The sequence below is a fragment of the Maniola jurtina genome, chromosome 21 (genome assembly GCF_905333055.1).
Source record: "Maniola jurtina chromosome 21, ilManJurt1.1, whole genome shotgun sequence".
Classification (NCBI taxonomy): domain Eukaryota; kingdom Metazoa; phylum Arthropoda; class Insecta; order Lepidoptera; family Nymphalidae; genus Maniola; species Maniola jurtina.
In genome coordinates, this window is record NC_060049.1 from 558,243 (window position 1) to 578,160 (window position 19,918).

At 37.1% G+C, this 19,918-nt stretch overlaps 2 protein-coding genes across 5 annotated transcripts in view; one reads left to right on the forward strand and one right to left on the reverse strand.

Annotated features, from left to right (window-relative positions):
* The window catches only part of LOC123876111 (protein cramped), a 35,597-nt gene that overhangs the window by 14,519 nt on the left and 1,160 nt on the right, over positions 1 to 19,918 (reverse strand). The window contains exon 1 of one of the 3 annotated variants that reach the window (XM_045922250.1): positions 19,094 to 19,220. The exons of the other annotated variants lie outside the window; for them this stretch is intronic. The gene's annotated coding sequence lies outside the window, so the exon portion shown is untranslated. Of the gene's footprint in view, positions 1 to 19,093; positions 19,221 to 19,918 lie in introns of those variants that run through there. 3 annotated transcript variants of the gene reach the window in all.
* Positions 1,607 to 19,296, forward strand: LOC123876126 (lipase 3-like). Of its 2 annotated transcripts, none has more exons than XM_045922277.1 (8): positions 1,607 to 2,325; positions 15,125 to 15,333; positions 15,630 to 15,746; positions 16,209 to 16,449; positions 17,029 to 17,187; positions 18,298 to 18,379; positions 18,634 to 18,752; positions 19,114 to 19,296. In XM_045922277.1, the coding sequence occupies exons 1-8, from the start codon at positions 2,227 to 2,229 to the stop codon at positions 19,294 to 19,296; spliced, it is 1,209 nt and encodes a 402-aa protein (XP_045778233.1). In that variant the 5' UTR covers positions 1,607 to 2,226. The 2 variants fall into 2 exon arrangements, with proteins under 2 accessions (XP_045778233.1, XP_045778232.1); XM_045922276.1 differs by having other exon boundaries at positions 1,611 to 2,325; positions 15,125 to 15,338; positions 15,635 to 15,746.

The following is a 19,918-nucleotide window of genomic DNA, read 5'->3' on the forward strand; positions in this document are numbered from 1 at the left end:
AAAAACCGATAGACGTTGAATTTCCAGAGCGCTGGAATAACGACCTTGCCTCGGTGGACAGACAACATCAAACGAATCATTGGCTGGATCGCAGCGTCGCAAGACCGTAGCGTGTAGAAGGGCCCCTACATGAACCCTATATCCAATAGTGGACATCTATCGGTTGATAAGGATAAAAGATGATGATGCAAGTGCCGTGTCGCGGTCGCATAGCTCAAAGTCGTATCTGCCCAAGCCTTAATAACTAGAACTGCATAATATATATGAGCAAGGGCATAAAGCAATAATTATCACATGATAACATGATCATGAATGATTTATCTGAGATAGCTCAATGGAACGGAAGGAAATCCGAAAGGTCATGGGTGAAAAGTTAACGGTTTATTCCACAGGGTCGTTATCTCAAATGGGTCATTAAGACCTTACTGGCACATTCTGCTTTGACGAAACCCTTTACTATGGACTAAGAGCCCGTAAGGTCCAGATCTTAGTTATTTAATAAAGTTAGTGTATTTAGTAAAGCTGAAACTTTATCCCCAACACAAGGAGGAACGATCAGCGACTATGGGATCATCGTGGGTTGCGTCAATGCCCAACCCAAACCCTTAAGACTTAGTGTGCCAAAATTTTGGACAGAAGTTCTCTTTGTAATATAGACAAGGAGTAAGGTCAGATTTTTAGATTTTTTATTAGAGGGAAGCCGCGGGCGGTCGCTAATAATCCATACTAATATTATAAAATTATGCTTCCTTTCACATTCCACTGGTGCATCCCGGGAAGGGAAATACCTAGCCTTTTTTTTCTCCAGGAAAATCAAAGAGTTCCCACGGTGATGATAAGGGAGGACAGAGAAAGCAAGAAAAAAAGGAAAAAGAGGAATTACAGGGTCAGCACGAAGTAATGTAATACGGTTCCGTGCTCATCCGTAGGTTCTTTTAGTCCCACACCCTGTCGGCAGACAGAAGTCCGTGGGGGATTTTTCCTCCTCCTAGAGAAAAGAGAAGACTTGCCATCCCAGTGACGGAGACAGAATTCAAAATTCAAAATATTTTTATTCAATTAGACTTTTACAAGTTCTTTTGAATCGTCAAAAGCATCTACCACTGGTTCGGAATACCTTTCCTACCAAGAAGAACCAGCAAGAAACTCAGCGGTTGCTCTTTCAAAGATTTGATATACAATATTATGCCATGTGTAAAAGCAATTGAGGTCCCGCGCATTGCTGGAGCGAGCTGCAGGTCAAATCCACGCTCTTTTATCATTTACATAATCTTCGATAGTATAATATGCTTTTCTCAGGAGCATATTTTTAATAGATTTTTTGAACCTGTGTAAAGGCAAGTCCAACATTGGCTGAGGAATTTTGTTATAAAAGATTATACCCATTCCCACAAATGACTTTTGGACCTTCCTGAGGCGGAGCGTAGGAGTCGCAAGCCTGAGTACTATTTATCCAGAAAAATCAAAGAGTTCCTTTGGGATTTTAAAAATCGAACTTACGCGAACTGGCACGATCTAGAAAAATAAAAACGATGATTCCAGCGAAGGATTCGATTAGGTCATTAAACATGTTATACATCGAATAATGAGATGCGGAAAACGTCGCCGGTCGTCACAAAACGTGCGTGTAACGACATGGGTCTGAATAAATGTGCTGGCATGCGGCAGGACGCGTCGCCCGTAACATTCGCGATACGCCGGTCGGTGTTAAACTATTTAAATTGAAAAAATTACATGTCAACAAATATAAATCGAAAAAATAAATTGGATATATAAATTAATAAAATAATATGACAATAAATATCAATTGAAAAAATAAACATTTCGACGCGAAAGTTATTTAAATGAAAAAAGTGATATGTTCAGAAATATCAGTTGAAAAAATAAGCGTTTAAAAATCATTCATCACAATTTTTATTTTATTAATAAAAATTAGTGTAAAAAATTTTAGTGACTGAAAACACTTGTAAAAGCTTGAGGACTTTTGATACATAACTTAAAAGTGATATTTAGTATTAATAAATTCGTTATAATAGACAGAGTTTCGACGACTTTTTCTTATTTACAAATAAATAAAAAATTGTATACTTAATAAGCTTCAATTTAAAAAAAAAGTATTAAAAAAATGTGCTAGTTCCTTTACGCTACAATAACAATTTGTGGTTTTTAATAAATAAGTGACAGAAATCAGTTTAATTTTAAATAAGTGTAAAATAATATTATAAAATGGGGTTTTTACTTATGCGTTTATTTTTAATTTTGTGCTTGGGTTTAGTGACATGTGAACGTACACGTGTTTTGAAAAAAGAAGCATATGCCACAGTGGTAAGTTTATTAGTCTTTTCCGTTTTATAGGAACCTCAGAAGTGTTGCTATGATGCCAAATATGCAAAAATGTCAAAATAAATATACAAAAATTCGAAACACCGAAAAGTAAAAAAAAAATCCTGAAGGAGATAAAAATTAAAACTAACTGAAAAAAAATGTTATTTTCAGATACGACCTTTACGCTTAGCAGGAGTATAAATCTACTACTATTAATAAAATTTATTAAAATAATTTTATTCTCCTGCCTAAGCTTAAAGCTAGTGCTACCACTGAGAAGATTGCTTAGTTCAATGATTAAAAAAAATCAGACGTTAGAAAGAAAAAAAAGTGCACGTACCTATTTCCATGACAAGTGTCTCCGTTCGTCCATTACCTAACTCTACTTATTCGATTTGATTACCATTAATATTTTAATGTGTATTTTCCTTATTAAACTTTATTTGGGAATATCATAGATCAAGAGGGGTTTCGACCCCCCAAAATGACTCCAGCTACCCCGTGGAAATTTCAGACTTTTTCAAAAATATATTATTCAACTAGTGTAAATTAAAAATTTATAACACCCCAGACAATTGAAGGTTACAGTAACTAGAAAAGAGCTGATAATTTTCAAACGGCTGAACCGATTTTCTTGGATCATAGCTAAGAACACTCTCGATCAAGCCACCTTTCAAACAAAAATAAACTAAATTAAAATCGGTTCATTAGTTTAGGAGCTACGATGCCACAGACAGATACACAGATACACACGTCAAACTTATAACACCCCTCTTTTTGGGTCGGGGGTTAATTACATAAGTAATATATGTACCTACTTGTGTACCCGTAATATTAGAAAGGTTTACTATTGTTACTATTGTTATTTTGATATTATTTAGATCCTACATATTTGGTAGATTTATTTTTTCAGTGTATTGTGACTTTCGTAAGTGCTTTTATAAGTCTGAAACGAAGAATAAATAAATACAAATACAAATGTAATAAGTAACCTTGAACTCACATTTTGAACTCTAATTCAAAACGAATAATACAAACATTTTTATGCAAAAAGCGTAAAACATTTTGGGTAAGTAATAGCAACTTCTACTCGTGTCTGACATCCATACTAATAATATAAATGCGAAAGTGTGTCTGTCTGCGACATTTTCACGGCCCAACTGATGAACTAATATAATGAGATACAGACTTGAGATACATCCCGGGGCAGGACATTGGCTACTTTTTATCCTGGAAATCAAAGTTCCTACGGGATTAAAAATCCGAAATCCACGCGGGCAAAGTCGCGGGCATCGTCTAGTATACAATTAAAAAATGCCATATAACCATACTGCTTGCTTTAACGATGAAGAAAAACATTGTGAGGAAACCTGGATGCCTGAGTTCTTCATAATATTGTCAAAGGCGTGTGAAGTCTGCTAATCTTCTGTGCGGGTTTGCGGGGCGTCCCCAACCCGATTGCCATCTCGACCAGTCGCGCATTATACGCGTAATCATTGTCACATACTATGATTATTCCATACCTTCTAAATATCTTTATATGGGGGAGCAGGAAATATAAATTATAATACTAGTAACATAGCGAGCCTTGTATAGTGCTGATGCATTTCTAGACTCATAATAAATTACCTTATATTACGGAAGGGTATGCTTTATGACTTATGATTTCAGCAATGTAAGCAATGTAAATCGATATAGCCGTGAAGCCTACTGGTTAACACGCCTACCTCTTATTTGGGAGTTCGGGGGTTCTATCCCAGACACGCATCTCTAGCTTTCGGAGTTATTTGCGTTTAAGGCCTAGCCCGCACGGCGATTTTTGACCCAGGACCCAGGAAAAGAGGGGTGTTATAAATTTGACGTGTGTATCTGTGTATCTGTCTGTGGCATCGTAGCTCCTAAACTAATGAACCGATTTTAATTTAGTTTTTTTTTTGTTTGAAAGGTGCCTTGATCGAGAGTGTTCTTAGCTATAATCCAAGAAAATCGGTTCAGCCGTTTGAAAGTTATCAGCTCTTTTCTAGTTACTGTAACCTTCACTTGTCGGGGGTGTTATAAATTTTTAATTTACAATTGTTTTCCTCGCGATTAATTTCCCGTGTACGGAATTTCACCTGCCCGCACTGCGAATGCGGTGAGCGCCATACATTACTCCATAGTCCATACTGCACAAAATATTCGCATTTAAGGCAAACTAAACGAGTCTAGCCGCGAAATTCAATTTGGTTTTTCCCAATTTATAAGTTAATACGACAAAGTTATGGCATTCTAATTCCGCCAATGGCAGTATCATATTCACCGGATAATTTTTACTTGGAAGTGTTCAGTTTAAGAAATTAGTCAAAATAATGAATTTGACATGAGTTACTCACAAATTAGGCGATATTATAACTAATTTCTTAAACTGTACCCTTTCAAGTAAAGAATTTTATTTAAACCTGTGAGGATGATACCGCCATTGGCGCAATTAAAATGCCATATAAGCCTACTTTGTCGTATTAGTTAACAAATTGCGAAAAACCAAATTGAATTTCGCGGGCAGACCCGTGTTATGCACCTTAATACCGCAGTTTGTATCAAATCACAGATTTTCCCCGCGCGAATTTTAAATCGCAGTGCGTGCATCTATACTAATAAATAAAATTGGAGTGTCTGTCTGTAATTTCGAAATAACTTCCTCATATTAAGCTCATAGGGTTATTTGAACGATACGTTAACTGAATCAAACGTTTTTAAAATTTTTGTCTGTCTGTCCGTCTGTCTGTCTGTCTGTCTGTCTGTCTGTTTGAAAAGGCTAATCTTTGGAACGGCTGAACCGATTTTGACGGGATTTTCACAGACAAGTAGAGGATTGACCAGGGTGTAACATAGGCTACTTTTTTAACCGACTTTCAAAAAGGGAGTTGTGTTTTTCTACTTATGTACACCGAAATCTCTGAGATTTCTGAACCGATTTGCGTAATTTTTTTTTTTAATCGATAGAGGAACTTTGTGACATTGTTTCATAAAAAATTTGGATTCCAACTCCTCAATCCTGATGCTGCAGGGGATCTGACCAATCCACGCGGGCGAAGCTGCGGGCATCAGCTAGTCTCTATAATATGATTGCAAGTAATTGAAAAAATATATAGCTAAATCATCTCATTTGGAGACCTGTGCTCAATAGTGGGCCGGTATTGACGATGAAAGGTGTAAACAAAAAATGCTTTGTCATTGTTTTCCTAATCACTAATCTACATTTAATTTTATGGGCTGGTATGTCATATACCTACTGAAGAAGGTAAACTCGGTTTCTAGATCAATTAGATTGTAATTAATCAAAACTCGATATATAGGGAGTTAGAACTGACGCATATCTACAGACGGGTTGAGTGTTTTTAATAAGAGGAGTTCATTTGTGGCGCGCTCCATAAAAACGTAGTTTGAATGAAAAATAATGAAATTAACGAATCATACTCAATGAAATTTTGTAAAAGATTTATAATGTACTAGAGGATGCCCGCGACTTCGTCCGCATGGATGTAGGTTTTTGAAGATCCCGTGGGAACTGTTTGGTTTTCTGGGATAAAAAGGTGTCTGTCAATAACATGGACGCAAGCTACCTCAGTACCAAATTTCATACAAATCGGTTAAACTGTTGGGCCGTGAAAAGGTAGCAGACAGACAGACAGACACACTTTCGCAATTATAATATTAGTATGGATATACGTCACCCGCGCTCGCCCGTACCGGGTTGCAAACATTATATTAGTTGCTATCTAACGTGTTTACATTTCATTGAGTTATATTGGTCAATATTCAAATGAGAAGCAAAGTACGTTTGTGTGGAGATGGCTGTGGAGCGCGCTAGGGAAACTTCTCGTAATGTGAACAATTAAATAACCGTAACGCTATTATACAGTTATTTTGTTTGGAATATTACTCATACATAGTATCAAAATAAAACATATAATTATTATTAGTATTATTTTTAGGGTTCTGCGCCCCAAAAGGGGAAAAAGGAACCCTTATAGGATCAGTTCGTTGTCTGTCTGTTCTTCTGTGGTGTCAAGAAACCCTATAGGATACTACCCGTTGACCTAGAATCATGAAATTTGGCAGGCAGGTAGATATTATAGCACAAGGAAAGGAAAAAATCTGAAAAAAAATCAAATGTGTTCAAGAACAAATAATAATTGGTATTTTCAATTTTCAAAGTAACTTGAAAAATCTGAAACAATTATGGTCAATAGAAGTTTATGTATATTTCACAGAAAAAATAAAACTAACGCTCTAACTATCATAGTTTTTTTGATATTAACAATAAACCTCTACAAACTGTTAGTTTTGCGTTTCGTTAACAAAAGTGATTCTTACCGTTTTACTTCTGTAGTACGGAACCATCGGTGCGCGAGTCCGACTCACACTTGCCGTTTTTTTTTTTTGCTATTTATGACTTGTATGAGCCACTTGTGATTCCTGCCGTCTGTTACCTTGGTGATATATTTATACTGGAATGGTTATTATATTCATAACACAGTTTAAAGTGCCTACGCGTCACCAAAGTTGAAAATATGAGCAGTTACTGCGTAATATTATTTACGATTGTGTTTGGTGAGTGATTGGTTGGTGATTCGAAATAGTTACTGAGATTTTTGTCTCTATCATTTGTATGGGATTACGTTACAGAGAGCGCTATACTAACTTCATTCCACGGATAGAGTATAGTGTTGAATGAATCTGACAACACGCGTAGCTATACATACTACTAGCGACCCGCCCCGGCCTCGCACGTGTAGCTTATTACAATTTTCGTAGGGATCTCTAATTTCTAGTGTTTCGTACCTCAAAAGGAAAAAAATAAACTAAAAAGAAAGAAACAAGATTGTGCTTAGTGCTTTCATCGTCTAAGTGAGATTCAATACAAAGGCCGTGGTCGTGCGTTGTCGACAGCGTATTTCTTATCCTTGATTGACGGCATTCCTAATGATTTTATTTGTCTACCAAATTAGAATATTTTCTTTTTGCTGTACAAACAAACTTACAAACTTTATCTCTTCGTAATATTATAAAACTATGTATTGAAGTTTTTATTTATTACTTAAGTTATTAAGTGCTTATTTTAAAATAACTTTTGCGTATAAAAAAAGGTTACATATTCTTACATAAATTATACATATAAGACTTTACTTCTTGCATTGTTTTTGTATTTTTTGTGATTTCCAAAGGTTACCTGCCCTAGAGGACTAAAGGTTAAAGACGGGAAAACGTGATTAATACTAGGTATGCTCAAACGTAGAGTTCAACTTTATAGTATTCATTTTTTGCGATAAATATGAAAAACCTGTCTCAATTAGTAAACATCTTCTCAGGTTTTAATATTATCTAAAGAATTTTTAATGATTTAAGTATATGTTTTTTTATTTCGTGTAATTTTTCAAGTTTATTATTATATAAACCATTATTAAAAATTCTAAAAAAAAATTATTATAATATTTATACAAAACCCCCTAAAAACTAAGTCATTATCTATAGATAATGACTAAGTCATTAGTCATTTTAGGGGTCCGTACCTCAAAAGGAAAAACGGAACCCTTATAGGATCACTTTGTCTGTCTATCTGTCTGTCTGTCTGTCTGTATGTCTGTCCGTCCGTCCGTCCGTCGTGTTTGTCAAGAAACCTATAGGGTACTTCCCATTGACCTAGAATTATGAAATTTGGCAGGTAGATAGGTCTTATAGCACAAGTACAGGAATAAATCTGAAAACCGCGAATTTGTGGTTACATCATTAAAACAATTAAAATGTGTTTCAATTTTCAAAGTAAGATAACTATACCAAGTGGGGTATCATATGAAAGGCCTTTACGTATTTATTTAATTTTTTATTTACGTATAAATTCTAAAAAAGTTTTTTATTTATTTTTATGTACGATAGTTTCTGATTTATCGTGCAAAATGTTGGAAAAAATACCCGAGTACGGAACCCTCGGTGCGCGATTCTGACTCGCACCTGGCCGGTGTTTATTTAAATATCCCACATTAAATACTTTTTAATTTTATAGCGTCAAAGTTCATCACGCAAAATATAGTCCATGACGTAGTTTTTATCCCACATTAAGTACTTTTTAATTTTATAGCATCTATAAAAAGTCCGTCACGTAAAATATGTAGATCGGGCACGTGTAGTCAGTGACTTGGTTTTTTTTTTATTTATTCCACAGATAATTGTTATTGTTTGCTGGTTACCATTGTCTATTATGTCCACATTATGCCGCTTGAATGAAGATGATATAGGAAATCAAAATGTCAGCTGCTCTGAATGCGAAACCACGTATAACATGTGACGTCAATTTAAATTTGGATTCGCACGTTCTTTGTATGAACGAGAGCAGCGTTATTCTATAAACGCTTTCAACGCTGACTCAGCGACGAAAAATGTTTACATAGTTCCTCCATCGAAATGAAATAAATCAAATTATTTCATGTAGGACAGATTATGACACGTAAGAAAATATCGTGCAAAATGTCGAAAAAAGCTCCCGAGTAGGTACGGAACCCTCGGTGCGCGAGTCTGACTCGCACTTGTCCGGGTTTTTTACCCTTTGGGTACGGAACCCTAAAAATTGCTAGATCCCAGAGTCGTGAATAGGCCGTAAAACCAGTTTTTGTAATTTGTGACTTTGTTGCTGCTAAGCGTAAATATGTAATTACTAATTTTAATTATTTATCATTATTTTAATTGTTTTATACTATAATGGTCAGAGATTTAATTTGTAATTTTGCTTATATTGTAATCTAGATACTTATCTACAGATAAGTATTATAAATGAGAAAGTGTGTTCGTTTGTTGGTTTGTCCTTCAATCACGCAGCAACGGACCGATGGATCGACGTGATTTCTCGCAAAGTTAGGCCTGGAAAGTGAGCTAGGCTATTTTTTTCACGGTTGCCCAAAAAAAGAGTGTAATGTGTAATGTTTTTAGGGTCGTATGTATGCGAGTTTGTATATTCCACCATAACTTCTGAATGTCTGAACATATTTGGCTGTATGATGTATCGTTCCAATTCTTTCATCACCTCGAGAGACACTGGCTATAAATTTTTGAAATGCTGTTCCTACCGAGAAGAACCAGCAAGAAACTCGGCGATTGCTCTTTTCAAGTGTTCAATTTACAATAATATGCTACTATACAAGCAATTGCAGCCCCGCGCATTGCTGGAGCGCAATAATCATAATATTATAGCCATTGCAGCATTGATAATAATGATTATTATTAGGTAGGTACTTATTAGAATATTTTTTATTTAAATAAATAATCTTACTTGTGCAATCGCATTTGATATCAGGAACGAACGCGACGCGAATTCCTCCCGCCTCTTTGTTCAAACCATTAGACATTTGTGCAATCCGCAATTATATTGTTATTATCCTCTGTAAAAAGGTAATGAATGATCATCGATTAACTTTGTAATGCTCACTTCCCACGGTGCGTGATCCTGCGAATTACTAAGCACGACCTGTCCGTCGGTCGTGGTCGCCCCCGCTTCGGGGTTGAATTTTCAAAAACCCTTTCCTAGCTTATGTCTACGTTTAATAATATGTCCCGACCATTTTTTTTAAATAAAGGATATAAGCCATGCTAATCATGATTAATACTCCCCTTTTCCTTTTAATTAAGCGAAAAACTTGTACTAGGAGTAGGTACGACAATATTGTAATGGATGGGGTTTGAACTGCCGACCTTTAGGAATTCAGTCCGCTTCTCAACCGTTGAGCTATCGAGGCTCTCAACATTACATTAACGGCCAACAACGCGATGTTCAACGGCGTTTTCCGTTAAACGTAGATGTAGCCACGAACAACGTGCAACGGCATTCACGATGCCGTTCGGCGTTGGACGATTTTAACCCCAATTCAATTGGCATTAGACGTTAAGGGGCATGAGACGGGCCTGCCCGCGAAATTCAAATTTAATTTGGTTTTCGCAATTTGTAAACTAATACGACAACGTAGGCTTATGGTATTTTGTTTGCGACAATGGCAGTATCATCCTCACAGGTTTACATAAAAAAAATCTTTACTTGAAAGGGTCCAGTTTAAAAAATTTATTCTAGTATCGACTAATTTGTGAGAATAGTCGATACTAGAATTAATTTCTTAAACTGGACCCTTTCAAGTAAAGATTTTTATATAAACCTGTGAGGATGATACCTACTGCCATGCCATAAGCCTACGTTCTCGTATTAGTTTACAAATTGCGAAAAACCAAATTAAATTTGAATTTCGCGGGCAGGCCCGTCTCATGCCCCTTAACGTCTAATGCCAATTGAATTGGGGTTAAAATCGTCCAACGCCGAACGGCATCGTGAATGCCGTTGCACGTTGTTCGTGGCTACATCTACGTTTAACGGAAAACGCCGTTGAACATCGCGTTGTTGGCCGTTAATGTAATGTTGAGAGCCTCGATAGCTCAACGGTTGAGAAGCGGACTGAAAACCGACTGAAGACCGAAATACTAAATTAAATTTGAATTTCGCGGGCAGGCCCGTCGCTTCCACCTTAACCGTTCAAGTGTGGCCACTCAGTTTGACGCGTTGATTATCGCGATAATTATGGCGTTTTTGGGCATTGACGTTAACCTTAATGTAGCCGCAATATTAATAACTATCTGCATGCCTTTAGCCCGATCCGTCCAGTAGTTTGAGCTGTGCATTGATACTATGATAGATCAGTCAGTCAGCTTTTCCTTTTAACATTATATACATTATACATATATTATGGCTCTAAGTTTACGATTTGCTACATTGTAGCATAGCTGAGTAAGTTGAATGTTTTTATTACTTGTTATTACATACATTACAGAGCTAATGAATGATAATAGTTAATAATAATCATGGATTAATTTAAGCGATTATTATCAGGCAACCACGAGTAAGATGACAGGCTCTTACAAAGTTTAAAGAACCGGCGACGTCCACGCGTATAGAATCTCCTGAAGTCTTGGGATCTCCTGGCCAGCCTACAACACTGAATGATAGCTACAGAGCTCATTTGATTCATTTTTAACCCCCGACCCAAAAAGAGGGGTGTAATAAGTTTGACGTGTGTATCTGTGTATCTGTCTGTGGTATCGTAGTTCCTAAACTAATGAACCGATTTTAATTTAGTTTTTTTTTGTTTGAAAGGTGGCTTGATCGAGAGTGTTCTTAGCTATAATCCAAGAAAATCGGTTCAGCCGTTTGAAAGTTATCAGCTCTTTTCTAGTTACTGTAACCTTCACTTATCGGGGGTGTTATAAATTTTTAATTTACACTTGTTAATCCATTGAAGGTTTTCTTAGACAGACAGACAACAAAGTGATCCTATAAGGTTGTTCCTTTTGAGGTACGGAACCCTAAAAACAAGTTTAGTGCAAGCATTACCTCCTCTCTCGTCTGGCTTTACAAAGATCAGCCAATGTCAAGTTTGTAGTTATTTGTAATAAGTTAGTTAAACTTTACAAGTATGGACCCCGTCTGTGCCGGCGCTCGCCGACATACGCACGGCACCCCCTTAGAGCACTTTCCAGTCAGTTTTAACAAAAAAAACACTCCAAAAAGGCAGAGCACGACCGCCAGCTAACACCAGCACAGACGAAGTCCCTGCAAGTATTATAAATATTAATAACTGCTTGCGGTAGTGGAGCGGTGCGGGAGCGGTGCAGGAGCGGTGCGGGAGGGGTGTGATGACGTAACGCGGGAGTCAAGAGTGTCAACATGTGACAACAGCTGTCATCCTCCCGCACCGCTCCGACACCGCGGGAGCCTCCTCAGTTATGCGGTATACCTATAATGGACCATAATCTATACATATAATAAAATTGTAGAAAAGTGGTGTCTGTACAATGGAAATATATAAAAAAATAGCAGGGGTTGTTATTATATCGATGCCGAACCCGAAATTGTAATTAATTATTTTTTTGTCTGTTTGTCTGTGTGTTTGTGCACGCTAATATCAGAAACGGCTTATTCGATTTAGATACGGTTTTCACTAATATATTGTAGTAAGCTTCACTTAACATTTAGTGTTTATTTCATGTCAATCGATTCATAAATAAAAAAGTTACGTCAATTTAAAGAATCACGCTGCCCGAAAAGTCACTATTCCACGCGAACGAAGTCGCGGGCACAGCTAGTGTCTATTATAGGTATAGCGTAATGACCCAATACGAAGGAGTGCAATTAAGGAATTAATGTTTCAGAACAAAACTACCTATATGTTTTTCAATGTAACTTCATGTAAGTGTAATGGTCAATAAAAATTTAATGAAAAGCGGAAATAGTTAAGTTTACTACCCATTTATCTATTGCTCGGTAATCTATACTAATATTATAAAGAGGAAACCTTTGTATTTTTGTATTTATGTATGTTTGTATTGAATAGGCTCAAAAACTACTGGACCGATTTCAAAATTTCTTTTACCATTACTTAGAGGGATTCTTCCGAATCCGTATAGGCTATATTTTATCCCGGAAAATAGATAGGATTTTTCGTGGTAGTTTCCACCCGTGCGAAGCCGGGTCGGGTCGCTAGTGATGGATATAACGTCATGGATGAATAATCGGTTTTTAAAATTTTATGTGACATAATAAGCTATAATCATCATAATGTCATAATTTAGTGATCTTGAATACAAGATAGAGTTAAAAACTAAAACCCGACTGCGAGCGTCTCAATAAACGGCGAAATATTATAGTTAGATTGTTTTTCTGTCGCCTGGTATATTTTAATGTTGTGGTACATTTATATTCATGAACTTAGAATTTTACTCTTTCATTTAACATCCCACTCTATACAATAGCAAAAAATAATTTTGGCGACCCTCACTTTTTTTTTATGTAACATCCGTTAGGTCGATTTATTTCGAATAAAATGTAGACTATGTCACCCGGACCTTTACGACGAATCAATTGACACCTCATTCATCAAAATCGGCCCAGTAGTTTAGGCGCTACGGTGGAACACACAGAATCTGGATACAAACATACATACCTACATAGACTGCTAAAATTATAACCCTTCCTATTGGCTTTACCGTAGTCGGTACCGTACCGTATTGTCACTTACACACTTTTTCCTTTACACTTTCATTAATATAACCAGTTATACAGCAGTATTTGTTGATATATTAATTATGTTACATATTGTAGGTATTTAGATTTTATCTGGCCAGAAAGCACATGGCGGAAAAGCAATCGATTTCCTTATATTATTATAATATATTATGATATCCTGATTTAAATTCTATATACAAATAAAGACAAGAGGATGTTGTAACTATTATGAGTTAGATAGGTATGCGGAATCATGCACAAACGCATAAATTAACATAAATGTTCAATTCGTTAGTTTATACGAATAAAATTATAATTTTTAAAAATGCTGATTTAACAGGGCTCTCTCCGTCACTTACTCCATACAATCGTAGTTCCAGTTTCATTTGAATATTAAGCAACCAAAGTCCATGTTGCATGCAGTTTTGTGTTTAGGTGTTTTAGATTTTTCTAAAAATATGTAGTTTTAAAATTACAGGGGCTCAAAGATTTGTATGTGAATTTTTAAGACCGCGTAACTTTGGCCGTAGTCGGGTGAAAAAAAAAAGACTAGCACAAATAGACAATCTTTCTTGGAAGGGCATAAACAGCACCATCTATGACACTTTTAAGGAATATGTCCTGGAAAGTTCCTCATTAGATTTAAGTAGTCCTGAAATAACCCAACCAAAAACTGAATCTGAAACCTCTGTCATTGGAGTCAAACATTTGTACCGCTGCACCATCGAGATCTTTAGGCAAAATATTCCACCATGCAAAGGTCGTGATCAAGATGCTTATCTATGTAGATATCTAATGGGCGTCATATAATGGCTATCATGTCACGTTAAAAACATAACAACAGAATCTAAGACAATTATACTATAAGTACAGCTATAAACAACACATTTGATTTAAATACCTATTAAATAATGTCCTCCGGAAATAATTTCGTCCACGGCGGCCAAATATCACAGAGTAAAAAATTAAAAACTGCTGTGCCAAAAACTTTATCACATTTGAAAAGGGCACCATACAGCCGTTATATTAAGAGGGCTCTCTCCGTCACTCGTTTCATACAATCGTAGTTCCAATTTCATTTGAATATTAAGCAACCAAAGTCCATGAAATTTTGCAGACATATTCTAGAAACTAATATCTATGTCTGTGGTTTTCCATTTCTGTTAAAATATTCGGTTTCAAAGTTACACGGTCTTAAAAATTTTCATACAAATCTTTGAGCCCCTGTAATTTTAAAACTACATATTTTTAGAAAAATCTAAAACACCACAGACACAGATATTAGTTTCTAGAATATGTCTGCAAAATTTCATGGACTTTGGTTGCTTAATATTCAAATGAAATTGGAACTACGATTGTATGAAACGAGTGACGGAAAGAGCCCTGTTAAGTGTCACTTGAGATGATATTGTAAGGATTCTAACAATCCATACCAATATTATAAATGCGAAAGTGTGTCTGTCTGTCTGCTACCTTTTCACGGTCCAACTGTTTAACCGATTCTGTGGTACAGAGTTAGCTTCTATCCCGTGGACGGACATAGGCTACTTATTATCCCGGAAAATCATAGAGTTCCCACGGGATTCTTAAAGACCCATCCGTTCAACCGATTTGTATGTTTGGTACCGAGGTAGCTTGCGTCCATGTTATTGACAGAGACAACTTTTTATCCCGGAAAACCAAATTGCCCCTGCCATGCCTCATATCCTGATTTGCTCTTTCCAGCCAGAACTAATAGCCACAGCCGGCTACCCCATCGAGAAGCACCGAGTCACCACAGAAGATGGCTACATCATCCAAATGCACAGGATACCAGCAGGAAGGCGGATAGCCAGGAAAGCAGGCTTCAGCGCTAAAGGAAAGAAGGCTGTATTGATTGTCCATGGACTCCTGGGTAGCAGCGGTGATTTTGTTATCATGGGCCCTGAGAGAAGCCTAGGTAAGGGAGTGTCAATTTTTTAAGTAGGTACATAATTTTAAGAGATTTTTGGTAAAGGCATCTTCAATCAATCAATCAATCAATCAATGACTACAATAGCTCAAAAGGCTTAGTCATTTTAAGTTTTCGCATTAGGCCCGTATTGTTGACGAGCTGGATAGCATCGACGTTAACAAGATGATTCGTGGTATTTAGCATGTTTGCTAATAACTATGACCACGGAGTCCCTTTGAAGATCGCGAGGTATATATAAATACAAATGTAAAAAAAATGTAAATCTTTGCAATTTATTTTAGCATATCTCCTAGCTGACGAAGGCTATGATGTGTGGCTTGGAAACCTACGAGGTAATATTTACACCTCCCATGTCAATTATACAAAGAGGAACCCAAAGTTTTGGAACTTCAGGTATGTTAAAAATATATGGTTACTTATTTAATTGAATGGGAAAGGAGAAAGATGAGACCATGAATATCTGAGAGAAGGATTCTCGTAAGTAGTGAAAAAGCGAGCATATCTTGATATCACAAATGGTTTAGACTACTGCGAGATGGTACTAATTAGAACGCTAGCAAATACGAAAACAGGTGATAGTAATGATGATGTAACCACAAATTCACGGTTTTCGGATTTATTCCTTTACTTGTTTTATAAGACCTACCCACCTGCCAAATTTCATGATTCTAGGTCAACGGGAAGTACCCTATAGGTTTTCTTGACATAAACGACGGACGGACAGACAGACAGACAACAAAGTGATCCTATAAGGGTTCCGTTTTTCCTTTTGAGATACGAACCCTGAAAATCCACTATAAAGTGGATAATTACAATCAGGAGTAGGTACTGATCTATCTTTCCATTGGATTCCAGTTTCCACGAGCACGGTAAATACGACGTACCAGCGATGGTCGACAAGATCCTGAACGTGACCAGTGTGCCCAAAGTGATGTACGTGGGCTACTCCATGGGCACCACCAGCTTCTTCGTGATGATGTCGGAGAGGCCGGAGTACAACGACAAGATCATCAGCTTCGTGGCTCTGGCGCCGGCTGTGTATCTGTCCAATATCAAACCCCTTGCCGTGACTGCGTTGAAGACTTTGGAATTACCAGTAAGTTAGCACAGCATACCAGCACCTTGGGTTTCCAACGTCTATATGTTATTCGATTATTTGGAAACTCCAGGCACTAGTCGAAGACGAAGAAGAAAAAGTCGAAGACTATGGGCATGGGTTTAGAATAATAACCAGCAGGGTAATACGCTAACTCAGTGATCAACACTGAATGATATCCACCGAGCTCATTTGACATTGGTTGATTCTACATCACTGCTTTATTGAGTGAAATTAAAATATTTTTCATAGAAACGTTTTGCGTCATCATTCCTCATACGCATGGTTAAGGTTTGGAATACTCTTCCGCGATCTGTGTTTCCAACCAAATACAATCCGGGTATCTTTAAAACAAGAGTGAATAGGCACCTTCTAGGTAAACGCGTCCCATCTTAGACCACACACACATCATCACTTTTCATCAGGTGTGATTGTGGTCAAGAGCTTGCCTATACCCACCCAATTAATAAAAAAAACCATCAATAGACTAAAAATTTATGTCAAATGAGCTCGGTCATCGGTGGCTAACATGGTTAGCTAGGATGAGAAAGAACTAACAGATCCCTATGTTTGTTTCAGGAAAGAATGCGCGCTCAAGGCATGCTCTCAGTGAGTCTAAGTCGTGATATCTTGGACTTATTGATTGGATCTATGTGCTTCCGTGGCAAGCCGGAGGACGATATATGTATGAGGATCGTTTATATGATCGTTGGCGAAGACAACGAACAATATGATAAGGTACTTTTTTAACCCCCGACCCAAAAAGAGGAGTGTAATAAGTTTGACGTGTTTATCTGTGTATCTGTCTGTGGTATCGGAGCTCCTAAACTAATGAATCGATTTTAATTTAGTTTTTTTTTTGGTTTGAAAGGTGGCTTGATCGAGAGTGTTCTTAGCTATAATCCAAGAAAATCGGTTCAGCCGTTTGAAAGTTATCAGCTCTTTTCTAGTTACTGTAACCTTCACTTGTCTGGGGTGTTATAAATTTTTAATTTATTCTTGTTTATTTACATACTAGCTGATGCCCGCAGCTTCGCCCGCGTGGATTTAGGGTCTGAAATCCCGTGGGAACTTTTGATTTCCCAGGACATAAGTAGCCTATCCGTAATAGCCTGTCCCCGGGATCACCAGGATTTAGGAATGCAATTCCTTACAGCATCAGGGTTGAGGAGTTGGGTCCTCGAGGTCAACGACAAAGTCTTTACATGGTACAGATACCTTCAATATCAATCAATTTATAACCGACAGTTTCTAAATCCCATCAGTATTGATGGTGAGGTCCCCTGCAGCATCAGGATTGAGGAGTTGGAATCCAATTTTTTTATGAAACAATGTCACATAGTTCCTCTATCGATTAAAAAAAAAATTACGCAAATCGGTTCAGAAATCTCTGAGATTTCGGTGTACATAGGTAGAAAAACACAACTCCCTTTTTGAAAGTCGGTTAAAAAAGTAGCCTATTTTACGCCCTGGTCAATCCTCAACTTGTCTGTAAAAATCCCGTCAAAATCGGTTCAGCCGTTCCGGAGATTAGCCTTTTCAAACAGACAGACAGACAGACAGACAGACAGACAGACAGACAGACAGACAAAAATTTTAAAAACGTGTGATTCAGTGTTGGTATCGTTCAAATAACCATATGAGCTTAATATGAGGTAGTTATTTCGAAATTACAGACAGACACTCCAATTTTATTTATTAGTATAGACTAGTGCTTCAGGCTGCAATTAGACCTGCTAGCTAGAGTTTTTTTAAGCAAGTAATTTAGGATAGAAAAGTTTATTGAAATGAACTTTTGACTTTGACGACCTCCATAGCACAGTGGTCTTATATTAGTTATTATTTCAGGATATAACAGCTGTGCTATTAGCCAGAGCCCAGCCAGCGTCGTGGCGCCATTTGGAACATTTTGGAAAAATTGCCATTTCAGGTTAGTTTTTTGTTCAAATCTTGTACCAAGTTTTGCACTAATAGCGTGCAATCTAGACGGATCAATTTGGAAAAGCGTGGTGGATATTTTATTTTATTTATTTATATTTATTAATTATTACTTATAAAAAGTACAGGGCATTTTTGTTAAATTCAGTGTCACAAAAATCAGTTGGTTGTAAAGACATTTCACGCGAGGCGCGGACGAAGTCGTGGGCAACAACTAGTAAATAATAATTTCTACCTATATTTCAGGAGTATTCACATCCTGGGAGGATGGCTTATGGGGCAGAGTGAAACCATATAACATCACCAATGTCAAGGTACCAGTTACCTTGCTCTATGGGGGCAATGATCAGCTTACTGAGAAAAATGTAAGTAGATAGTGTTACTCATTCTGATGGCAACTAGAGTATTCGCATCTTTTTTAACCCCCAACTCAAAAAGAGGGTTGTTATAAGTTTGACGTGTGTATCTGTCTGTGGCATCGTAGCTCCTAAACTGATGAAGTGATTTTAATTTAGTTTTTTTCGTTTGAAATGTGGCTTGATTGAGTGTTCTTAGCTATAATCCAAGAAAATTGGTTCAGCCGTTTGAAAGTTATCAGCTCTTTTCTAGTTTTCTTATAGAGGTTTTTGTGTTGGGGTTTTTTTTACTAGTTCTTTAACTGTTGTGTACTGTGGTTAAAGTTTGAAATGTATGCCCTGGCACTGACCTATTTTTTCAAATTTTCAGCAAATAATGCGTTTAGCGGACGAACTCTCCGCAACAGGGATGCTGGAGGGGGTGCGTCCGGCGTGCGAGTGGCCCAAGTTCAACCACCTCGACTTTGCGTTCGCCAGAGACGTCGGCACTCTGCTCAACAGGCCCCTAGTGGTCTATATAAACACTTTGTTCAATAAATACGGACCTAAATGACTTGAGGGTTTTATTTCCTTCTAACTTAACCTAACGTAAACCGCTGTGGTAAGAAACTTGAAGTTTTGACAGTAGGTACCTTTTGTGACGCAGGCACTCACTAAGAAAGAATTTTTAAAAATTTCACCCCTAAGAGAGTTAAAAAGGGATTCAATATTTCCCATTAAAATTGGTTTATGGGCTTTCGGTTAAAAATAAGGAAATACATGTTTCATGATTTTTGGAAATTATACTCCCTCCTCGATTTTCAAAAATTTTACTTGAGCGAAATTGACCCAGGTCGATTAGTTTTCTAAATTAACGTCTCTCTTTATTTTTGTGCCAAATTTTACCATGATCAGTTGAGCAACTGAGCTGTGACTTTAGCAAATACTGTGTTTAGCGGACGAACTCTCCGCAACAGGGATGCTGGAGGGGGTGCGTCCGGCGTGCGAGTGGCCCAAGTTCAACCACCTCGACTTTGCGTTCGCCAGAGACGTCGGCACTCTGCTCAACAGGCCCCTAGTGGTCTATATAAACACTTTGTTCAATAAATACGGACCTAAATGACTTGAGGGTTTTATTTCCTTCCAAAGAAAAAACTTTTTTTATTTTTAGGCATCCATACCCGAAAGGTGTCAAT